The sequence below is a fragment of the Vicugna pacos genome, chromosome 4 (genome assembly GCF_048564905.1).
Source record: "Vicugna pacos chromosome 4, VicPac4, whole genome shotgun sequence".
NCBI lineage: Eukaryota > Metazoa > Chordata > Mammalia > Artiodactyla > Camelidae > Vicugna > Vicugna pacos.
In genome coordinates this window covers 3,466,448-3,484,881 of record NC_132990.1, presented here as the reverse complement: position 1 = coordinate 3,484,881, position 18,434 = coordinate 3,466,448, and the positions used below count along the sequence as shown (strand labels likewise).

Here is an 18,434-nt window from a genome sequence, read left to right as displayed (position 1 = left end):
GTTAGAAGACAGAGACGGTTTGGAACATTTTGCAGGCTCAGTATATAGGCTTAATAATATACAGGCTTAATAATAGTCTTTGAAAGTCACAAAACATCAACTATCATAATTTAGACACCTGCGGGGGTCTTCTACTGTGACAGATTCGAACCTTTATTATTTAAATAAAAAGCCATCATACTTTCATTCAGTTTAGCACCCTGGATGTTTCCTTAGTCTGGAGTTGTTCCAGGATTCTGCAGACAGCACTGAGCTAGCCAGCTACTGCAAAGCAAGATGAAGGAATCCTTTCTCGGAGAAAACTCTGAACGTGGTAGACCGTATTTTCCAAAGATGGCAGTGGACCAAGGCCACTGAAGGTTTTGTGGGATAAAAGGTTCCAGTTTCCTCCATCAATCATTCTCTTCACAATGGATTATGGCTAGACGACGTATTTCCACAGCTTATGTCTTGTATTCCCTTGACTGGGAACATGAGATTTTTAAACATATACACATGTGCTTTCTTTAGCCTTGCCCAGTGTAGGTATATTTTTACTCTGTTTTTTCCTGCTGATAAAAATACATGGTTTCTGCAGAGCAGGTTAAAATCTGCGTATTTATAATGAGAAGATCCAGAGAGCCACTCAGTGTCCCTCTCCTAACGCACCATCGGCACATTCAATTATGTCTTCAGAGCCCAATTATACATCCCAACTACTCCAAGTTAATGCATTAAAAAGAGAATGTTCTACCTTTACATATTCAATTAAAATTTATTTTAAAAGGTAAACTTTCATATATTCTTTTAAAAAATGAAAATTCAAAAGTCTTAGTGTTCAACAATGAGTCTTCAACATTATAAAGCTGTAACAGTAATTAAAGTAGTGATAATATTTTACCCTTATAAAAATGTCATAGAATTCAAATCACAACTTGGATCCTCAATGATCCAAGTGTCTTATCTTACACAATAGGGGTTTGGGCAGTTTTAAGATAAAACTCCTCCAGATAATGCTGGTCTGAAGTCCTCTGTTGCCACCATCCCTCAGCTCACACAGTGGGGTAGCTGGCTGCTGTCGCAATTCCACAATGGTTGTTCTCGTCTCTGGCCATTTTCACGTAGCCGTTCAAGCCCCATTCTGGACCCCAGCTGAAAGCACAACACGGTTTCCATCTTACACAAAGAATCCAGTACACGTTATCTTCGTTAATAATGATAACATCTAATACTTCAAATAGGGCTTACCATGTACACTATTCTAGGTTCTGTTACATACATTTAGACTAATTCCTGGGGGTACTTCTCTTGATTTTTTAAGACAGGAAATTGAGGCAGAACTGGGGTTCCAATGTAGCAGTCTGTCTCCACTGGCTATACCTCATCTCAGTTAAAGAACTTAAACCGTGAAAACGGATCCTCACGACCCTCAAAGACCTCTGAGAGCAGGGAAGTACAATGCAATGGCAGGACATCAAATGAGCACAGGAGTGATGCACAGAGGCCACCGGACCCTTGGACAGCCTTTCACACTTAAAAGAATTAGCAGAGGCAGACGTCGCTGCCCACTATTCCTTGTTCAAAAATTAGAGACAGAAAAAGGAAACCAGCCCTCAAGTCTACAGGTACAAAATCCTTTCTCTGAAACCTTTAAAGCTAGGTGTGTTTTTTGAATTAAGGAAACGTTCCAAATTTAGAAATGCAATGTCACAAATACATAATAATACCCCCAACAAGCTTGCTACAGAGTCTTATAATCACACATGGGCATTTCTACGTTTACTCGAAGTGGGAGAAAGACTTCTGGGATTTCCACATTGAGCTTTTTTGAACCTGAAATCAAATGTTGATTCCAAACAAGGATTCCCTTTTCAAATGAAAATGTAACATTTGGACTTTTATACCTGTTCTTGACAAGCCAAAATTTATTGTTATTTGAATCTGTTCCTTCAAAGCCATAGCCAACCACCAAAACACCATGATCCAGGTCCTTGCTGCTGCAGTTGGGCTCGTAATAGATGCCTGGGAGAGGAAAATTCAGTGTTGGGGTAAGGAGCTCCAAGACCCAAGACAGTAAACCCACCCTTATCAACCAGTTAAGGGAGCCATCTCAAAATCCAGTGAAATGTCATAAGCAAATTCCAAATAACACTTAAATATTTGCCAAAAAAGAGTAACGGCTGATGAAAAGGAAAAAGGAAAACTCAGCTTACTAGAAATCAACAAAATCCAATGAAATCTTAGATATATTTGCTACTTAAAAAAAAAGATTTCCCATAATAACCTACTTATCAAGGCTAAAGTGATTTAGGCATTCATCCACCAACTGCTCATATTAATTAGCATCATACTTTCTACTCCTAGACGGCCAACTAAGAAAACAGCACAGAACAACAAAAAAATACTTGAACCACAGGGTTCTTTACAGCTCTGACTACAATAGTAAAAACTCTTTGGACAAAGGATCTAACAACTGGAGTACAGTTACATAAATTCAGTTATATATATAGAATTAATTACAGTCATTTAAAAATATTTATGAAGAGTTTGTCATGAGAAAATGCTTACGGTATGACAAATGGAAACATTACTGTGGTTAAATGCATACACTCAAAACTCTATAGTCCTAGAGAACAGGACCCCATACCACAGTCAATCATGGTGGTGGTTTCCAATTTTGCCTGCCTGAATTCTTACAATAAAAGACAAACACCTACCTGATTTATAGAACTGGAAGGAGGAGTGGCCTGCATCTATAGCAACAGAGATGGGCCCCACACTTGCCACTGCCTTCATTAGGGCCTTCTCCCGCTGAGGGATGTCCACGAAGCCAGTGTCATTGGCAGCAGAACACTCCGGCCTGTAGTTACAGTTGTTTGTATCCTTTTCAAGGTAAACAGAAAAGACACTTGATGACCACCACCCACCTCCCGGGGAGCATGGATTTAGGACAAGACTCAGCAGTGAGAAGTGTGCAACGGCTGATAACTGATAATGACAGCTCTGACAGTTTGCCTCTAAGCTGTGAATGCTGAATGAGGTGTCTGTTATCTCTGAAAATGTTCAACGTTCAAAAGCAGAGCTGGAATGACAAGAAAAGGAGCTTTTTTTTTGTTTTACCCTTGCAAGATATGGATAGGATTCCTCTGAGTCCAGGCCTCCATTGTCCTTAACATACAGGAAGGCATTATCCATTAGGCCACCATTGCAGCCTTGATTGCCTTGAGCCCGAGAGCAGTCCACCAGATTCTGCTCACTCAGTGAAACAAGTTTGCCAGTTTTCCGGAACATCTGGCCTTCAAGGGCGCCAGTGGCACTAAAAGCCCAACAAGAACCACACTGACCCTGAGAAGAAAAAAGCCATCAGTTTACAGAACACATACAAACACTAACTAATGGCTAGATGACGTATTTCCACAGCTTATGTCTTGTATTCCCTTGACTGGGAACATGAGATTTTTAAACGTATACACATGGACCTAAGTACTCTTAAGAAGATATTAATCTGAATACCGTCATACCTGATTTTTTATGGGAGTTACATAGCCCTTCTCAGTCCAATCCACAGATTTGGGGACTTCAAGAAAGAGAGGTTCACGGAACATCTTCCCCTTCCCCTTCCTGTGCTTCTGGTTTTGAAAGCCATTCATCACCTGCCTAAATTCTTCATTGGTCTTGAAGGAAAAGTAAATAAAATGTTCAAAAAGCAAGAGGTTATCGTTCTAAAGTGCTGAGGAGAGGACGCACAGAAACTCATGCCACACACTCACCATGTCACCAAAGGCATTCATGGCCATGGTGAAGCCATGTCTCCCTCCGCTGTACTCTCGATTGTGCAGTTCAATCATTTTCATATTCTTCTCCCACACTGCTCTCCTCCATCCTTCTTCATTCTAGAGGCAAAACACACAACTGATCATCTTGATTTCTACTTAAAACCCAACCCATGCTCACCAAATGGATTTAAAGACAACTGGGTGAGGGAGGGGTTTATACTTCTGGAAACTGTTCTCCAAGCTCTGACCCAGGGATATATGCCGATGCTGTGCTCAGAAACAGGTGCCATTAAATTACTGCCTTAGTAAAAGCTGACCTCCAGAAACTAGTCTCTGGCTAGAGACTCCAACAGCACGGATCATTCTCTGTGGGGGTCCCTCTGGACATTTTCAGATGTTACAAACCGTGGCATATAGTCTCCTGTGTGTTGCCTTCCACTGGTACCAGTGTGTATCTAAATTTCGATCAAATTTTGGAGTAGCTGAGGCTATTCCCAAGCATAGGGCAGTCAGGAAGAGTGAAGGATTCATGTTTCAAAAACCTAGGAAGGGAAAAGAAATCAGTATTTGATGAGGCCAATCCTTAAAAAAAAAAAAGGCCGTCTAACGTTCTCCTGAGATGTTACAGCCAGTATGGTGGGGTAAAAACATTTAAATGATCTTCCCAAATGTTTACAGAAAATCTGTGGCTTAGGACATGGGTGAAGAAAAAGAGGGCAAAGACTTACAAAATGGAGGTATTTGATTCAACCATCAAAATGGAAAACAGGCGCACACGTACTGTAGGAATCAAGACAGGCTTCTTTTTAAGAACGCAACGATAATTTAGGTTTTGGTAAGGGTCTCTGCCGTACCTTAAGGGTCGGAATTTTAAAGCAACAACTGGTAAACTGTTGATCCAGGTTATTTACTGAAGGTACGGAGGTGACCCGGGAATTTTATTTACCAGGACGCTTGATCATAAGTAGGGACATGGATTCCCAAGAGTTTGGTGGCCACCTCACACCTTTCTTCTTAACTACTTTCAGGAGGTGAGAGATGCCTTTGAATGAATCTCCGCTACTTTAATTGAAACCTTTCTGAAACGCCTTCCCAAGGAGAAGGCGGGCAGGAGTGCACCCAGGGCTCCACTGTCCCTACGCTTGTCCTGGGTAGCCCACCCCCATCACGTCCCCCAAAGCGGGCACGCGATCACGCGGCACGACGGCGCCCAGAGCCCCGTTTCCGCGCCCGCACAGGGCCTGACTCCCCCGGGGCTAACCGAACCTGCGGGGGCCGAGCCGGTACCGGCGCTGCAGGCGGGGCCGGGCCAGGCCAGGGGCGTGCCGTCCTGCTCCCAGAGGATGTTTACGGCGGCGCACGGAGTGACCGGCCCGCCGTCTGGCTTTCGGGGGTCAGACTGCCGCGGCCGACCCGGACGTGTGCCTCCACCTCCCGCCGACCCGCCTAGGACCCCCGGGCGGTCTCAGCTCCGCCCTGGGTTTCCCAATCGCCCTTCCCTCTTCCCCGGCTCGAGGCAGCGCCGACCCAGCCTCAGCTCCCGGCGGGCAGAAGCTGCCGTTCCCGGGAGTCGCGTCCGCCCACCCCCCCCAGCCCCCGCCCGAGTCCCTGGATATCCCCTCCTCCAGTCCCTGATCGGCCTCGTCCCCAAACTGGGTCGCTGACCTGTGGCTGCCACAGCTGCGCAGGCGCACTCCGCGGACGCACGTAGCTCTCCAGAGGTCGCCGAGGCCGAGGTTCTGGCCGGGTCGCGACTGACTCAGCCTTTAAGGCCCCGCGTGGCAGCCCGCCCGGCCCGGCTCCCGCCCCCGCCCCCACCGCCTGCCCGCGCCGCGATTGGCTGAGCTGGCCGGCGGGCGGGGCCTCCGGGTGTGAGTACTCCGAGCGCGTGACGCGACTCTGCCCCAACTCGTCCCCGGGAAGGCCTTGCCCGCCTCAGTGGAACCGAAGACTGAGAGCTCGGGCCCCCTGGGCAGCGCCGAGTGGGCGCGCCGGCGCCTCTGCGGGGACCCGGGTCAACCGGTTACCTCGAATTCCTGCGCCCTTTCCCGAAAAGAAGCTCACTGGGAGGCCCAAGTGGAGTTTCACCGTAACCCCGCGCATCCTCTAGTCCTCGCGTTTTTGGCGAACATCTCCGGGAGGGCTGAGCACTGTCTAATCCTGTCTAGTGGTGCCCGTGGCTCCCGCAGCGGAGGTGGGGCGGGTGGAGGAACGCGGGGCCCGCGGGCAGACGCGCTGGCTCCCGGGCGGGGGGTGATGCCCGCGGGGTTTGCGGAGAAGCCGAGCGGAAGGGCGATTCCTCGATCCCGTGACGCGCTGGTCCCGGCCCGGGTGCCCGGAGGGAAAGGGGACCGATTGGACCGGTCTCCGGAGAAGGCGTGGCGTTCTCCAAGGTATCTGCTGCCTTCCCCAGTCGGGGGGCCTTCGCGCCTCGCCCGCTTTTCTCAAAACCAACAGAAACGAGTTATTTACGGGGAAAATTGGCTTAGAAAGACTGGTGACAAAGGGCGGAAACTGTTTTTAAGATCATTAAGTCTCCCCCAGTATCCAAAGTGCTCTCTTGAGATAAAAGGAATGTAAAGGAAAAGTAGTTTAATTACATTTGTCAAGGCTTCGGTTTACGCGGTTTGAAGAAGTGTTTTGTATGGAAGAAAAAATGGAGCTAAACATTTAAGGAAATTAATCCAGAAATTTAAAAAAAATTCTTTTTAAAAGGTATGTAAGAAATTCATTATAGAAAATGCATCTTAGAAAATAAACACCCCTGTCCCCTCCCCATAACTTTTCTAGGCTTATCTATATATGTATTCTATATATACTGTTTTACAAAATGGAATCATAGTACATACCGATTTGTAAACTCACTTAAAATTAAATTGATAACCTTCGTAGAAGCACAAATATTTTTGAAAACCAGCTTATTAAAATTTTCTATTTCATGTCCTTTGAAGTTGAATCCCTCTCACAAACAACTAGGGGCACGAAGTTCTCATTGTTTGGCATATGGCTGGAATTTTGCTTCGTGTGTGTGTGTGTGTGTGTGTGTGTGTTTCTGTTTTTAAAATTAATCTTGGCGGTGATCACAAGTATCATTCACAGATGGAAATAAATGAAGACCATCTACATGGGAACAAGTTGCTATGATGACAGGGTTCTTGTCTAGGTAAGGAAAAGCTTAATGAAAACACAGGGACGTTTCCGTAAGCCCTGATTAGAGACTGTTATCATGGGGAAGCTGGAGGAGGAGTAACTAGAAATTGCACATTTTAGGGAAATGGTTTAGGGAGAATATTTGGTTTTCTCTGGTTTGTCCTTAAGTGGAAGCAAAAATAAGAAGTTGGTAGCCCTTCAGGATGTCCTGACTGCTCTGAAAGTGGTGGTTACCGCAGAGATTTCTTTCGTGGGTCAGAGTTCTAGTGTCATTTAAGTCGCCATTGTCCTTTTGTTTACTCAGTGTATCACAAGAGATCTAAGTTATTCTAACACGTGGGTTTTACAGTTGCCGTTGGGTCACGGCTCCAGGAGATTCCACAGGGTGGAAAAACCTGCTGTTTCAGGACTGTCTGTGCCTTGAGCAATAGCCCGACTGGAAGCTGTGTGGCTGTTGCTGCACGGAAGTGTGGCATCCTCTGTGGTGTTTCTTGGCATGTGATACAAACGCAATAGAGGGAAAAGGGCTCTTTTTTCTTTTTTTCATATAGCAAATATGCTCAAACCTATAATTAAATTAAGAAATATCTAAATTCAGGAGAAATAATAGGAGGAAGCCATTTAAGCAGGAGAGAGGATTATTGCTCCAACTCATGAAATCTGCTTATAGATTATCTGTTACATAATGCATTACAGAGATGTGCTATTACTGACCATTATACTTTTTTCTTCTTCTATGCCCCTTTCTTTGCAAAGTAACTTAGATGAGTGCTAATTATTAAAATGGTCACAAATTAGCCAAACAACGAAGCCTTAGCTCTGCCTTTGATAAAAACACAGTTGGTAGAACTTCCCAAATTCCTGTTTAAAATGCAGTGTCTGTGAAAGTATATTTTTTGTGTGCATCTGTCTCGATTTCTTTTGCTCACTAGTAACAGGATATAAATTCTTTACCCCATTTCTGGGAATTTTAAACTGTAGGGGAATGAACAAATTTTAGGTGATAGTATGCAAGCCCCCGAGACCACTTAACACCTCTCCCCAGTAACCCCCTCCAATTTGTTTAAATTCAGTGAGCCATGAATTACTCTTAAAAAAACATTATCTAGTCCATTTGTAAAGTGGTTACCATCTATAATTTATAATTATACCGTTATAATTTATAAAATTACCATTTATAATTTTATAGACAGGATTATGTTTACGATTAGGTGTTTATATGAAGCCACTTATGAAATAACTTATTTTTCTAAGCTACTGTAACCTTGCTCTTCCTGTAGTGTTAAACAGTCAGCCAATTTGTTGAGTACATCAATCCACAAGAATTAATTAAACTCTTACTTTGTGTTCACTGACCACTCCTGGAGTAACGTGTGCGTTTACTTAGACGCATGACACATTCTACATGTCGCTTTACTGGCAGTGTTTCTGAAGGTCAGCCTTTCCTTTTAAAATCTCAGTTTAAATACAGTCATCTTGATTTTATAGCACACAAGCACATCCATGATCAATATATTTAAATGAGATTATGACAAAGCATATTGGTGTAGTAGGTAACATAGGAGCTGACCTTGAAGGATTTTTCCCCACCCCTAAGACTATAATCCACAAATTTTCCTTTGGATGCCAGAAGATCTCTTCCTAAACTCTGAAAAAGTCTTTTCTTAAAACAAGGTGTGTTAGTTTCTTGTGGCTGCTGTAACAAATTCCCACAAACCTGGTAGCTTAAAACAACAGGAACTTATTCTCTCACAGTTATGGAGATGAGAGATCCAAAATCAGCATCACTTGGGCCGAAAACCAGGGGTTGGTAAGGCTTTCCTTACTCCTTTCAGTGGCTCCAGGGGAGAACGTGGTCCTCCCCTCTTCCAGCTTCTGGGGACTCTAGGCATTCCTTGATTTGTGGCTGCATCACTCCCATCCTTGCCTCTGTAGTCACATTGCCTTCTCCTCTTCAGTCTGTGCCACCCCGCCTCATCTCCTGTAAGAACACTTGGGCATTTAGGGCCCATCCAGATAATCCAGAGTAATCTCTCCCATCCCCCAATTCTTAATTTAATCACATTTACCAAATTTTTACAATATAAGGTAACACTTACAGGTTCCAAGATTTCAGACCTGATATGTCTGGGGGCCGTAATTTAGCTTACTACACATGGCATAGGTAAGAACCAGTTTCTTGACAAGGCTGATGCAAACTTGCATTTAACCTCTTTAGGCTGGCTTCACTGGGACATTAGGTTTCAAGACTCCCGTGCCAACAGTCTTGATTACCCCCCCTTCCCCCACTTACTCTTTTCACAACCATTTATTCCATGGTCTCTGCATATAAAAGCATTACTCACCCACTCCTTCCCTGAGACATTTCTGGTTTAGGCTTTGAGGATCTCCCTTTTGCAGATGTCCCCATTAATAAATGCACTTCCTTGCATTTTCCCTTGCATTTCCTTGCGTAAAGTCTTTCCCCTGACACCTTGTATCATTATGCGAAGTGGTCGAGACAGAGAAGACCTTTGTGCTGTTTAGAGAGTTTGTATATATTCATGAGGGTAGGGGGTCTGGCGGAACCGGTGTTCCACAGAGCGGGCATCCCTATCTGTGAGTACCTGGCACTCCTGGAAATTAAAGCATGATTAGAAAAGATTGCTGTCATGATAATGATGATTCTAATTGCTAAATAACACAGGTGCCGGGCAATGTTCTGAGCTTGTGTACAAACACCTTCATTGACTCTTCGCGACAACACTATGACAGTGGTTCTCAAACTTGAGGGTGCATCCGAATCACCCTGGGTCGGGGGACCGGGCGAGGGGCTTGTGACAACACGGATTGTTGACCTCCATCCCCCAAGTATCTGATTCAGTGGGTCTGCGATGGGGTTCCAGAATTTGCTTTTCTAACAAGTTCCCAGGTGGTGCAGATGCAATTGATCAGGGGACCCACTTGTAGAACTGCCCCAGGAGATGCTACTTTATACCCCATTTTACAGACCAAGATGGTCACAGCAGTGGGGTACATAAAATCAAGGATGGTGCCAGTTTCCTGTCGAAAGTGAAGAAATAAATCTGCTTCAGACCGGCAGAGCTTAGAAAGGGAAGCTGAGCGTTGGAGACTTTGCCCTCGTCCCTCACCCCCAGCCCCCATCACTCCCTTGGCAAACTGGATTCTGGGTGCCAGAGGGCACCAGGAGAATGGAGCATGAGCACTGAGGACATCAGAGATAAGGAACCAAAGCTCCCTGAGGCCAGGCTCTGGACTTCAATGCGGATGCAGGCTTACCTGGTGTCACCCTGAAAGAAGGAAAAGACAGGTGAGCCACACAGAAGACACGCTGCCCACACTAGGCTGGGCCTCTTTCCACTGGCTTCCAGGAGGATGTTTTGCCTGGTGCCTCCTGGGTGTTTTCTTCCTTGATCATTTCTCAGAGACAGAAGGTCTACGTCTTACCTAAGATCAATTCATTGTCAGATTTTTAAGCCTGCCTCTGATAACAGTGCTTCAATGACTCATGATTTTGAGAAGCTCAGGTATTAAAAAAATGAGGCTCATTCATTCACCAATTCTAAAGACATACCTAAAAATATTCCTCTTAAAAAACTGGGGCCACACAAAGGAAATAGAACCATACAATCAAGCATCCCCAATTCCCTATATGATCACCTCAAAAAACAGAACTGGGAAGAGTTTTCAACATAAGCTTTGGTAATTTTGCTGAGTTACTGACTCCACTCTGGTGGTTTATGTTTGCTTTTTGTGTGTGTGTCTGGTGTGTCTTCCCTCTGCCCTGCCCTCCAAACTCCAGTGATTGCTACTTCTCTATCTTGGTTTCATTGTTCTCAAAGCAGTCCTGTAGCTGTGGTCTCAATCACATCTAAAACTTTATCCTTCTAGCCATAGGATCCATTGAGGAACCCAGAATCTGATCTTTCTTGGGGATCACTGCTAACACAGCCAAAGGAAATAATATGTAAGAGTTTCAATATAGAACATACAGTTTTGGTTGAAGGAAGCAACAACTGCTTCTTTTAAATACATTTTATTATTCATGGTATCTTGTGCTCAGATGCTGTTTTTCCTCTCTAGGAGAAGAAATTAGGCAGGTGGCAGAATGCACAGGTCCCCCGAGTCTTGCAGCCACACCACATACTGAATGAGTAAGCTTTCAGTCTGGCTGTTCTGCCTGAGTGTTTCCTTACCCATCATGCCTGGTTTCTTATCCAGGGAGCAAGGGTCACACAAGGTGACCATCCCAAGACTAATTAGCAGCTACACTGTGGATATGGCATATGTGTCTTCTGAATCTACACACCCTTTTCACCCCTAACACACACTTTCCCAGTTTCTAAATTTCCATGGGCTCAGTGTAAAAAGTTATTGTCATGCAATGCTCAGTGGTGGTGTCTGGCGATGGTTGCTTGACTCTGTGGAAAGTGAGTGGAATTTGAGAAAATTTGAGAAATGGTGAAAGAAGAATTTTTTTTCTCCAAATTCAAAGAGAGAAATGGAACTAAATAATAATTTGAATGATAGGAAATATCGTGTTGGGGTCCCCAGTGTGTGACCGACATGCAATAAACAACACTGCAGAATGACAATTATTGGGCTAAAAGAGGAATTGTTGCCAGTTTGGCTACAATTTCCTAGGGACCCTGGTACTTGGCCCAGAAATTAGTGGGTTTCAGGTGGATTTGGGAAACTTCTCTTGCCCTCAGGACACAGAAATCCTAGACTCTTCTTACTGTCCTTGAGGTGCTTAGAAATGCCACAGGGAGCTCAGAAATGCTTCTTTCTTTAGAGAGTCCCCAAGACCAGGAACTAGCCAACAAAAGTGCCCTGAGGCCTCACCGCCATCCTCAGGGTCCTGGTGGATTCCGGAACTCTACTGGAGTCCACCAGGGAAGTCCTGGAGGTCACTGTGGGTGGCCTCTTGGGATGGTAAGCCAAGTAGTTATCATTACCTTCCTGACCCCAGGGATGAAAAACACTCCCCTCCTGCCCCATCTCCTAGGAAAACCCTAGAGGGACATTAAGGAAAAAGAAATAGTTTGAGGTACACGAGAGAAACGGTAAAAACAAGTATGGAGGTTAAGACTCATCTTAATCAAGTGTTTAATCCAGTGATTTCCAAGAACACATTGTACTAGCGTAAGATTTCATTTGGTACAATGTTGTCACATTTCCCCCTTTTGAACACTAAAAAGATCTAGGCCTTGAATCCAACAGACAACGAAACCTTTCTGCAAGCACAATGGGGAGTTGCCATTTGAAAACGGATACTTTGATCATTTTGCCCAATTAATGAAAGGGAAGAAAATTGGGCACTTGTCTGAACTTTTATTTCTGTTTTATCTGTTTGGTTTTTCTTTTGATTTGGAGAAGCAGTAAAAATCATTTATACCTTCTCTCCTTCCTGTTTATTATTTTGATTGAGATGGAGGAGAGAACCAATAAGGAAGAATGTTTTTCTGGAAATACTAAACTTTGATAACCAAATTACTCAATATCCCAAAATGTCTGCTTTAAAACCTTTCTATGTTACAACCATGTCTTCATTAAAACAGTGGGAAAATGACAAACCAATAAAAGCAACAACTTTCAGTACCTCTTGACCCTTCCTGTCCAGTTGCACTGTCTTCAACATGTAGCTAACACCAGTCTTGTCTTTGGTAGGCATACACTTTGTACAAATAATTTATCCTTCCCAAGCTTTGGTTTTATCCACTATAAAATGTGGGTAGCACAAATGACCTCATAAGACTGTATTAAAAATTAAATGAGATAACATGAGTATTGACATAAGGGGCTACTTTACAGAACTTCTCCCTCAAAAATGGGCATATCCTTGATAAATGACATTCAATCCAAAGGCATACTAACATTGTAGTGACCTCTGTTGCCTCTGACATATTGTCTATGGATCATGATTATTGCTTTTAGTATTCATCTAGAATCCTACTGTGAGACAGTAGAGAACTTTGTACCTTGATTCAGGGAAACAGCCCTCAATTACCATAAAACCATGGGAGCTGGCATCCTTCCCATCCAGGGTGGTCCTCTAACAGATTTCTTCCATTTTTTCACATGGTAGCCCTAGGAAGGTCTCCCATCTGGGGACTCCCATGAACTTATGAGTGGATTTGAGACAAAGGATCTTGAGGAGTTGAAGCCTCGTCCACACAGCGCTGGCCTAGGGAGCCAGGCCTGGGTCTAGAGTGACCCAAGTGGCTGGGCCTTGCCTTTACTGCCAGCACCTGAGCCAGATCTATGGGAGGACTGGGTGTTGACTCCATTTCCTCTCCACTGTGTTCCTCCTGGAGATACTGTATAAGGTGCTGGAGTGGAAGGGCAGGGGTCTTGGGATAACAGCACGATGGCTGGATTCAGGCAGTGATGTTTTGCCATTTATCTATTCTAGAAGTCCTTCCTGAGTTCTCCCCCCACCCACCTACCCACTTTTATTTTTTCCTTAATGGAGGTACCAGGGATTGAACCCAGGACCTTGTGCATGCTAAACAAGCACTCTACCACTGAACCATGCCCTCCACCCACCTTGCTGAGTCCCTTTTATGCCAGGCCCTGAGCTGAGGAATCAATGCTGAGCAAACACTGATACATTGCCTGTGCTGAAGGCACTTATGTCCATGCAGGAGGCATGGAGCAAACATTCCCTTTGGATAATGTATAGACTTGTGCTTCCTGTCTTCCCCATTGACCCAATGATCTTGGCAATTTCCCATTTGGAGAGTCCCTGAGTGATGAAGTTTCCGTGTGGCCATCCCATCTCCCTGGTAGAGAAATCCTTGGAAAGTGTTGCAGCCTCCTCTTCCCTGGATTTCATCATGAAAGGAGGAGTCCTGAAAGACGTTCAATAAAAGACATCCTGACCAAGGTTACCTAGTGCCCTTCATCATGGATCAAACGCGTCTGGTTGATTCACATGTTTCTGCCGTAACCACATGGCCCACCGTCTGCCTCCTGGCTCTGCTCGGCTTACCCGACTGTGACCTGGTGTCTGGCCTCAGTCTTCAAGGAGTCATCTCACGGCACCGCTGACCCTCTGGCTGCCCGTGTGGCATCCCGTGGCGACCTCACTGTTGCCCTGTGCAGGTCCCCATGTGTTAACAGAGAAGACAAGAGCCAACATTCCAATCAGAGAAGACAGTGCAGGAATGGTGCAGCCTTTGAGGTCTTTAACCAAAACACCATCACCACCTTGAGGTTATTTCTCAGGGGCAAAATGTTGATTTTCACAATGGGTAGAGAACCTATCCCCTGTTCACCACCAAAGGTATTATCAAAATGTCTAGAATCATAAGGGGCTTCAGTAATACACAATTCTATTTTAGATCCAGTACTGTACCTTGGCTATCTTTCCTTGTCAATACATATAGCCTTCCATTGTTTGACTAGTCAGAATTCCTTTAAACACTCCTCTTTTATTGATGGGCATTTAGATTTGTTTTTCATCTACAAATAATAGCGTAATGAATATCTTTGCACGTGTATCTTTATAGATATGTGTAAATGTTATAAAAGAAATTCCTGGAAATGAAGCCACTTGCTGAAGAAATTTATCCAATACACACTCCTGCCTGGAGTGAGAGAGAGTGCATTTTCTCACGACTTTTAGACCAGCTCATTTCTAAGCAAAATGTGATCTAATTGTTTCGCAACATGGGGGACCCAGTGTGTCTGGGACTTTACATACACAGCTGGAATTGGCAATTTAATTTATTTCTCCCAATAACCGCATGAGGTAAGAATTGCTAACTATTTTACAATTGAAAAACAAAATGTGAATTAGCTGTGTACTGTTAGGCAAATAATTTTAGGCAACACTCAGTGTTTCCACTCCCCTAGTAAAAAAATGCAAATTGTCGTGCTGTCCTTACCGGCTGTATGGGTGTGATGGTCAGTTTTCTGTGTCACCTTGGGTAGGCTATGGCCCCTAGCTATTCAATCAAAGCTAATTTAGCTGTTGTTATTGAAGATGTTTTAAAATGAGATAAAAGTCCTTATCAACTGACTTCAAGTAAGGGAGATAATCGCAGATAACCTGGATGGGGATTGATTTAATCAGGCGAAAGATCTTAAAAGCAGAGCTGAGGCTCCGCCAGGGAAGAAGAAATTCCACATATAGACTCAGAGAATTCCCTCGGGTTTTTCCTGATGGTCTGCCCTGCAAATTTCCGACCTGCGTAGCCAGCCTCATAATTGCATAAGTGAATTCCTTGCAATGAATCTTTTAATATATATTTCTTACTGGTTCTGCCTCTCTGGTTGAACACAATGGGGCTGTGTTAAAAATTAAAGGACAATATCTCTGCAAGGTATTTTATGATGCCCTATGAATTGGGTGAAACGTGATATATTTACAGTTTGAATGTGCTGGGGACGATGGCAGGTTAGAAAGAAGACTGAAGTGACTAGGTGCTGGGGTGTGGTTTTGCCACCGGCAGGCTGTATAATTTTAACAAATGACATCATCTGTGGGCCTCCGTTTCCTTGTGATAAAGTCTAGAAGTAGCCAGTTGCACTGGATTATCTCTAAGGAACTCTTCAGGGCTAAAAAGTTTAGAAGTATGAGTTTGCCTTATATCCACAATTAGGCTTTAAAAACTTTTTTATCTTCAGCTTTGAGGTATCATTCACAAACAATAAAATTCACCCATTTTAAATGCACAGGCTGATGAGTTTGACAAATGCATCCAGCCGTGTGACCACCACCACCACAGTCATGCTGCAGAACAGTTCCATCTCTCTGGGACCCTCCCTCCTGCCCCTTTGCCCTTTGCAGTCTGCCCCTCCCCCAAGCCCTGCCCACCGATCTGCTTTCTGTCACTATAGCCTTGGTGTCACTAGACATTGATACAAAGGGACTCATACAGTATGTTTTCCCTTGTGTCTGGCTTCTTGCACTTAGCACTGTGCTTTTAGAGATTCACACCTTTGTTAGTGCGTTTTGTTGTAATTTCGTATTGGCTCTTTGTATTTCTTCTAAAACAGATTGTTTACGTACTTCTCCCATTTTTAAATTTTTAATTTGCTTTCTTCACTATATATTTATAGAAGTACAGTTTTTAAAAGTCAGTTAATAACATGGAAGTTGATTTTATTTTTCTAAAGCTTCCTGAGTGTCTTTTTCCACACAATGGCCTCCTTGGAGCAGTGATGGCCATAGATGCCATCTTCTTGCTCTCTTCTTTCTTTGGAGGTGCTTCCTTCCTTCCACCTCCCAGCTTACCACAGGGGAGCACGCGCTGGCCAGCTGCTCTCACTGCCCTGGAAGGACTGAGGGGCCTTGGAAGGGGAAAGGACAGGACAGAGCCTCCGTTTCCACCCTTGCTCCTTGGCACCCATCTGGGGTGATTCCCCAGCCACAGACTTATATCTCCTGACCCCGCTGGTTTTCCCTGAGTCTGTGCACCTGGTCCTGGGACCGGAAACCCTGCATGGCCAAAGCCTGGATTTGCTCTGACCTGCAGCCAAGCCTCTTTTTAGTCTTGTGTGGTAGGGTGTACCGAGGGGTGGAGGAAGGACTGTCGCCCTCATCACGTTCTGCCTCATCACCCATCATAAAGCCTGAGAAACTTACACAGGGAGGGGCATTCTCCGCAGTGGCCATGTCCAAATCCTTAGCAAAGAGGGAAGGCTGGGCAAGTCTGCGGGGCTGGGAAACACAAGGTGATGGGGAATCTGCTGGGACAGACAAGGTCACTCTGGCCCCACTCAGCCCCAGAGCCACCTAAATGCCACCCACATGTCTCCTCTTTCCCAGGCTGCACTGTCGTGTTGCGATGCTGGGAAGAGTCAGCATCTCTCACTGCCCTGCAGGACTTGGTCTACCGCCCTGGGACAGGTGTGTGCCTGGCTTCTGGGGAAATCTTGTCGCCCACAGGGGTTAGGTTTTATAGGGTGCCATCAGTGTGCCACTACTTAGGGTGCACCCCAGGTCACTGGGCTGCCCTGTACCAGCCTCAGTGCCTAACCACCAAGCACTTGGCACTTGGGGAAAAATACGTCTTATTTTCCAATCAGCCCATTGGCCACACACTAAGGACACATGACCTGCTTGTAAACTGGGGTTACCATGCTTAAATCTCATGTAAAGCTTAAGAGTACTTTTCAGTCAGGCACAGGTGGATTTTATTTTAATGTTCCTTTTTATTCTGCCTGTATCTAGTACAAGTTGGAACTGAAGAGGGTTTACAGCAGCAAGGAGTAATTCGAAATTAAAACAGTGACCGTGGGGGAAAAAATAGTCTTAATTCAATTCCAGTGCCCATCTAAAACCTCTTTTATTGAAAACTATGACCTAGGAAGTATTTGCATAACTCTCTCATGATAATTTCAAATATTCCAGAATATCTTTATGGAACCCTCCAGAATTCCCATCTCTTAAGCAACTGAATCTTCCTTAAAAATCTTCAGAGTCCCCAGATCTTTAGAGACTTGATGGGCACTGTAAAAGGATTCTGGAGATTTCAACTCAACAGTCAACAAAGTCCTTCCCAAATCTTTAGTTGGACTCTGGCATCCCCAAAAAGACTGGGATCTCTGTCTGGCTCTTGGGGTCCCCAGAAACAGGGAGCCGTCCTCAGCATATTCCCTGTGGAAGGAATCTGCTCTGTTTTCTGTTGCAACACAAATAACACCATGAAGCTCAATGGTGAGTTTCAATACGTTTATTTTACCGCATGTGACCCAGGTAGGCTCAGACTTACAAGTATGTTTGTGCTATGTTTCATATTCAAATGCACAGCTCTGATAGTTCACTTAGCAAGCTGCGCTCTTTGTCTCCCTTGACTTCTATCAAGCACCAGATATAGTGTCATCTCCGTGTGGGTGCTCAGCAAACACTAATTGATGGTGATCAGGATAATGCTGTTGACAAATGGCTCCATGAAACCGATGAATCATTTGCTGGAAGAGGCCACGTACAGCAATTATGTTGTCTTGCTTCACCAAACAGGTAATGTTTCATACCTCAGAGCAACACAGAATATTTTGCCTGCCAGTGCCTAGTCACTATTTCCAGTCAGTGTCGAAAAGGTGTCTTTGAAGAGAGCAGAACTTTTGAAACATGGATCCCGTAGGCAGACTCTTAATGTGAGAGATACAGCTGTTTCCTTTGGTTCAAGCTACTACCAAAACCTGGCTCCCTCACGAGCTGGCAATCGAATAAACAAAAAGGTGAAGCAAGAAGTTTGAATCAGCTAATAAAAACAAATGAACTAATTCGTATGAGTATTAACACTTCAATGGTATTGCTCCCACCCCTCTGTGGAAAGGTCTGGACCTTTTAAAATAAATTGGCTGTGGGATAGACAGGTTTACAGAAAAGCTTTTGATTCATCCATATCAAATTGCACGCATTCAACTGTTTTTGACCTTCAAAATGGCAAATTCGTGTGGTTCAGCTGAACGAAAGATTTAAAAATTCTCTTGCACAGAATGTGTCTATATAAACATAGGTAAATACTAAAGTAAAGAAGCAAATTCTTAATAGCTGCTTCCTGGCAAATTTAT

The 18,434-nt window shown here is 44.4% G+C and overlaps 1 protein-coding gene across 2 annotated transcripts; it reads right to left on the bottom strand.

Annotated features, from left to right (window-relative positions):
- Nucleotides 1-734: 734 nt before the first annotated feature.
- Nucleotides 735-5,894, bottom strand: LOC102544875 (procathepsin L). Of its 2 annotated transcripts, none has more exons than XM_072959136.1 (8): nucleotides 5,783-5,894; nucleotides 4,161-4,297; nucleotides 3,750-3,872; nucleotides 3,501-3,653; nucleotides 3,100-3,324; nucleotides 2,697-2,862; nucleotides 1,884-2,001; nucleotides 735-1,131 (listed from the first exon to the last, which is right to left on the bottom strand). In XM_072959136.1, exons 2-8 carry the CDS (start codon nucleotides 4,284-4,286, stop codon nucleotides 1,032-1,034), a joined length of 1,011 nt encoding a protein of 336 aa, XP_072815237.1. In that variant the 5' UTR covers nucleotides 4,287-4,297; nucleotides 5,783-5,894; the 3' UTR covers nucleotides 735-1,031. The 2 variants fall into 2 exon arrangements, with proteins under 2 accessions (XP_072815237.1, XP_072815236.1); XM_072959135.1 differs by lacking the exon at nucleotides 5,783-5,894 and adding an exon at nucleotides 5,421-5,556.
- Nucleotides 5,895-18,434: the final 12,540 nt, after the last annotated feature.

Bases quoted from the DNA above. Each gene is read 5' to 3' on its own strand.
- LOC102544875 (XM_072959136.1), bottom strand. From the start codon at position 4,286: ATGAATCCTTCACTCTTCCTGACTGCCCTATGCTTGGGAATAGCCTCA. The intron at 3,873-4,160 runs GTTTGTAACATC...TTTTGCCTCTAG, and splicing joins ACAGGAGACTATATGCCACG to AATGAAGAAGGATGGAGGAG. The intron at 3,654-3,749 runs GTGAGTGTGTGG...TTTTCCTTCAAG, and splicing joins TGAATGCCTTTGGTGACATG to ACCAATGAAGAATTTAGGCA.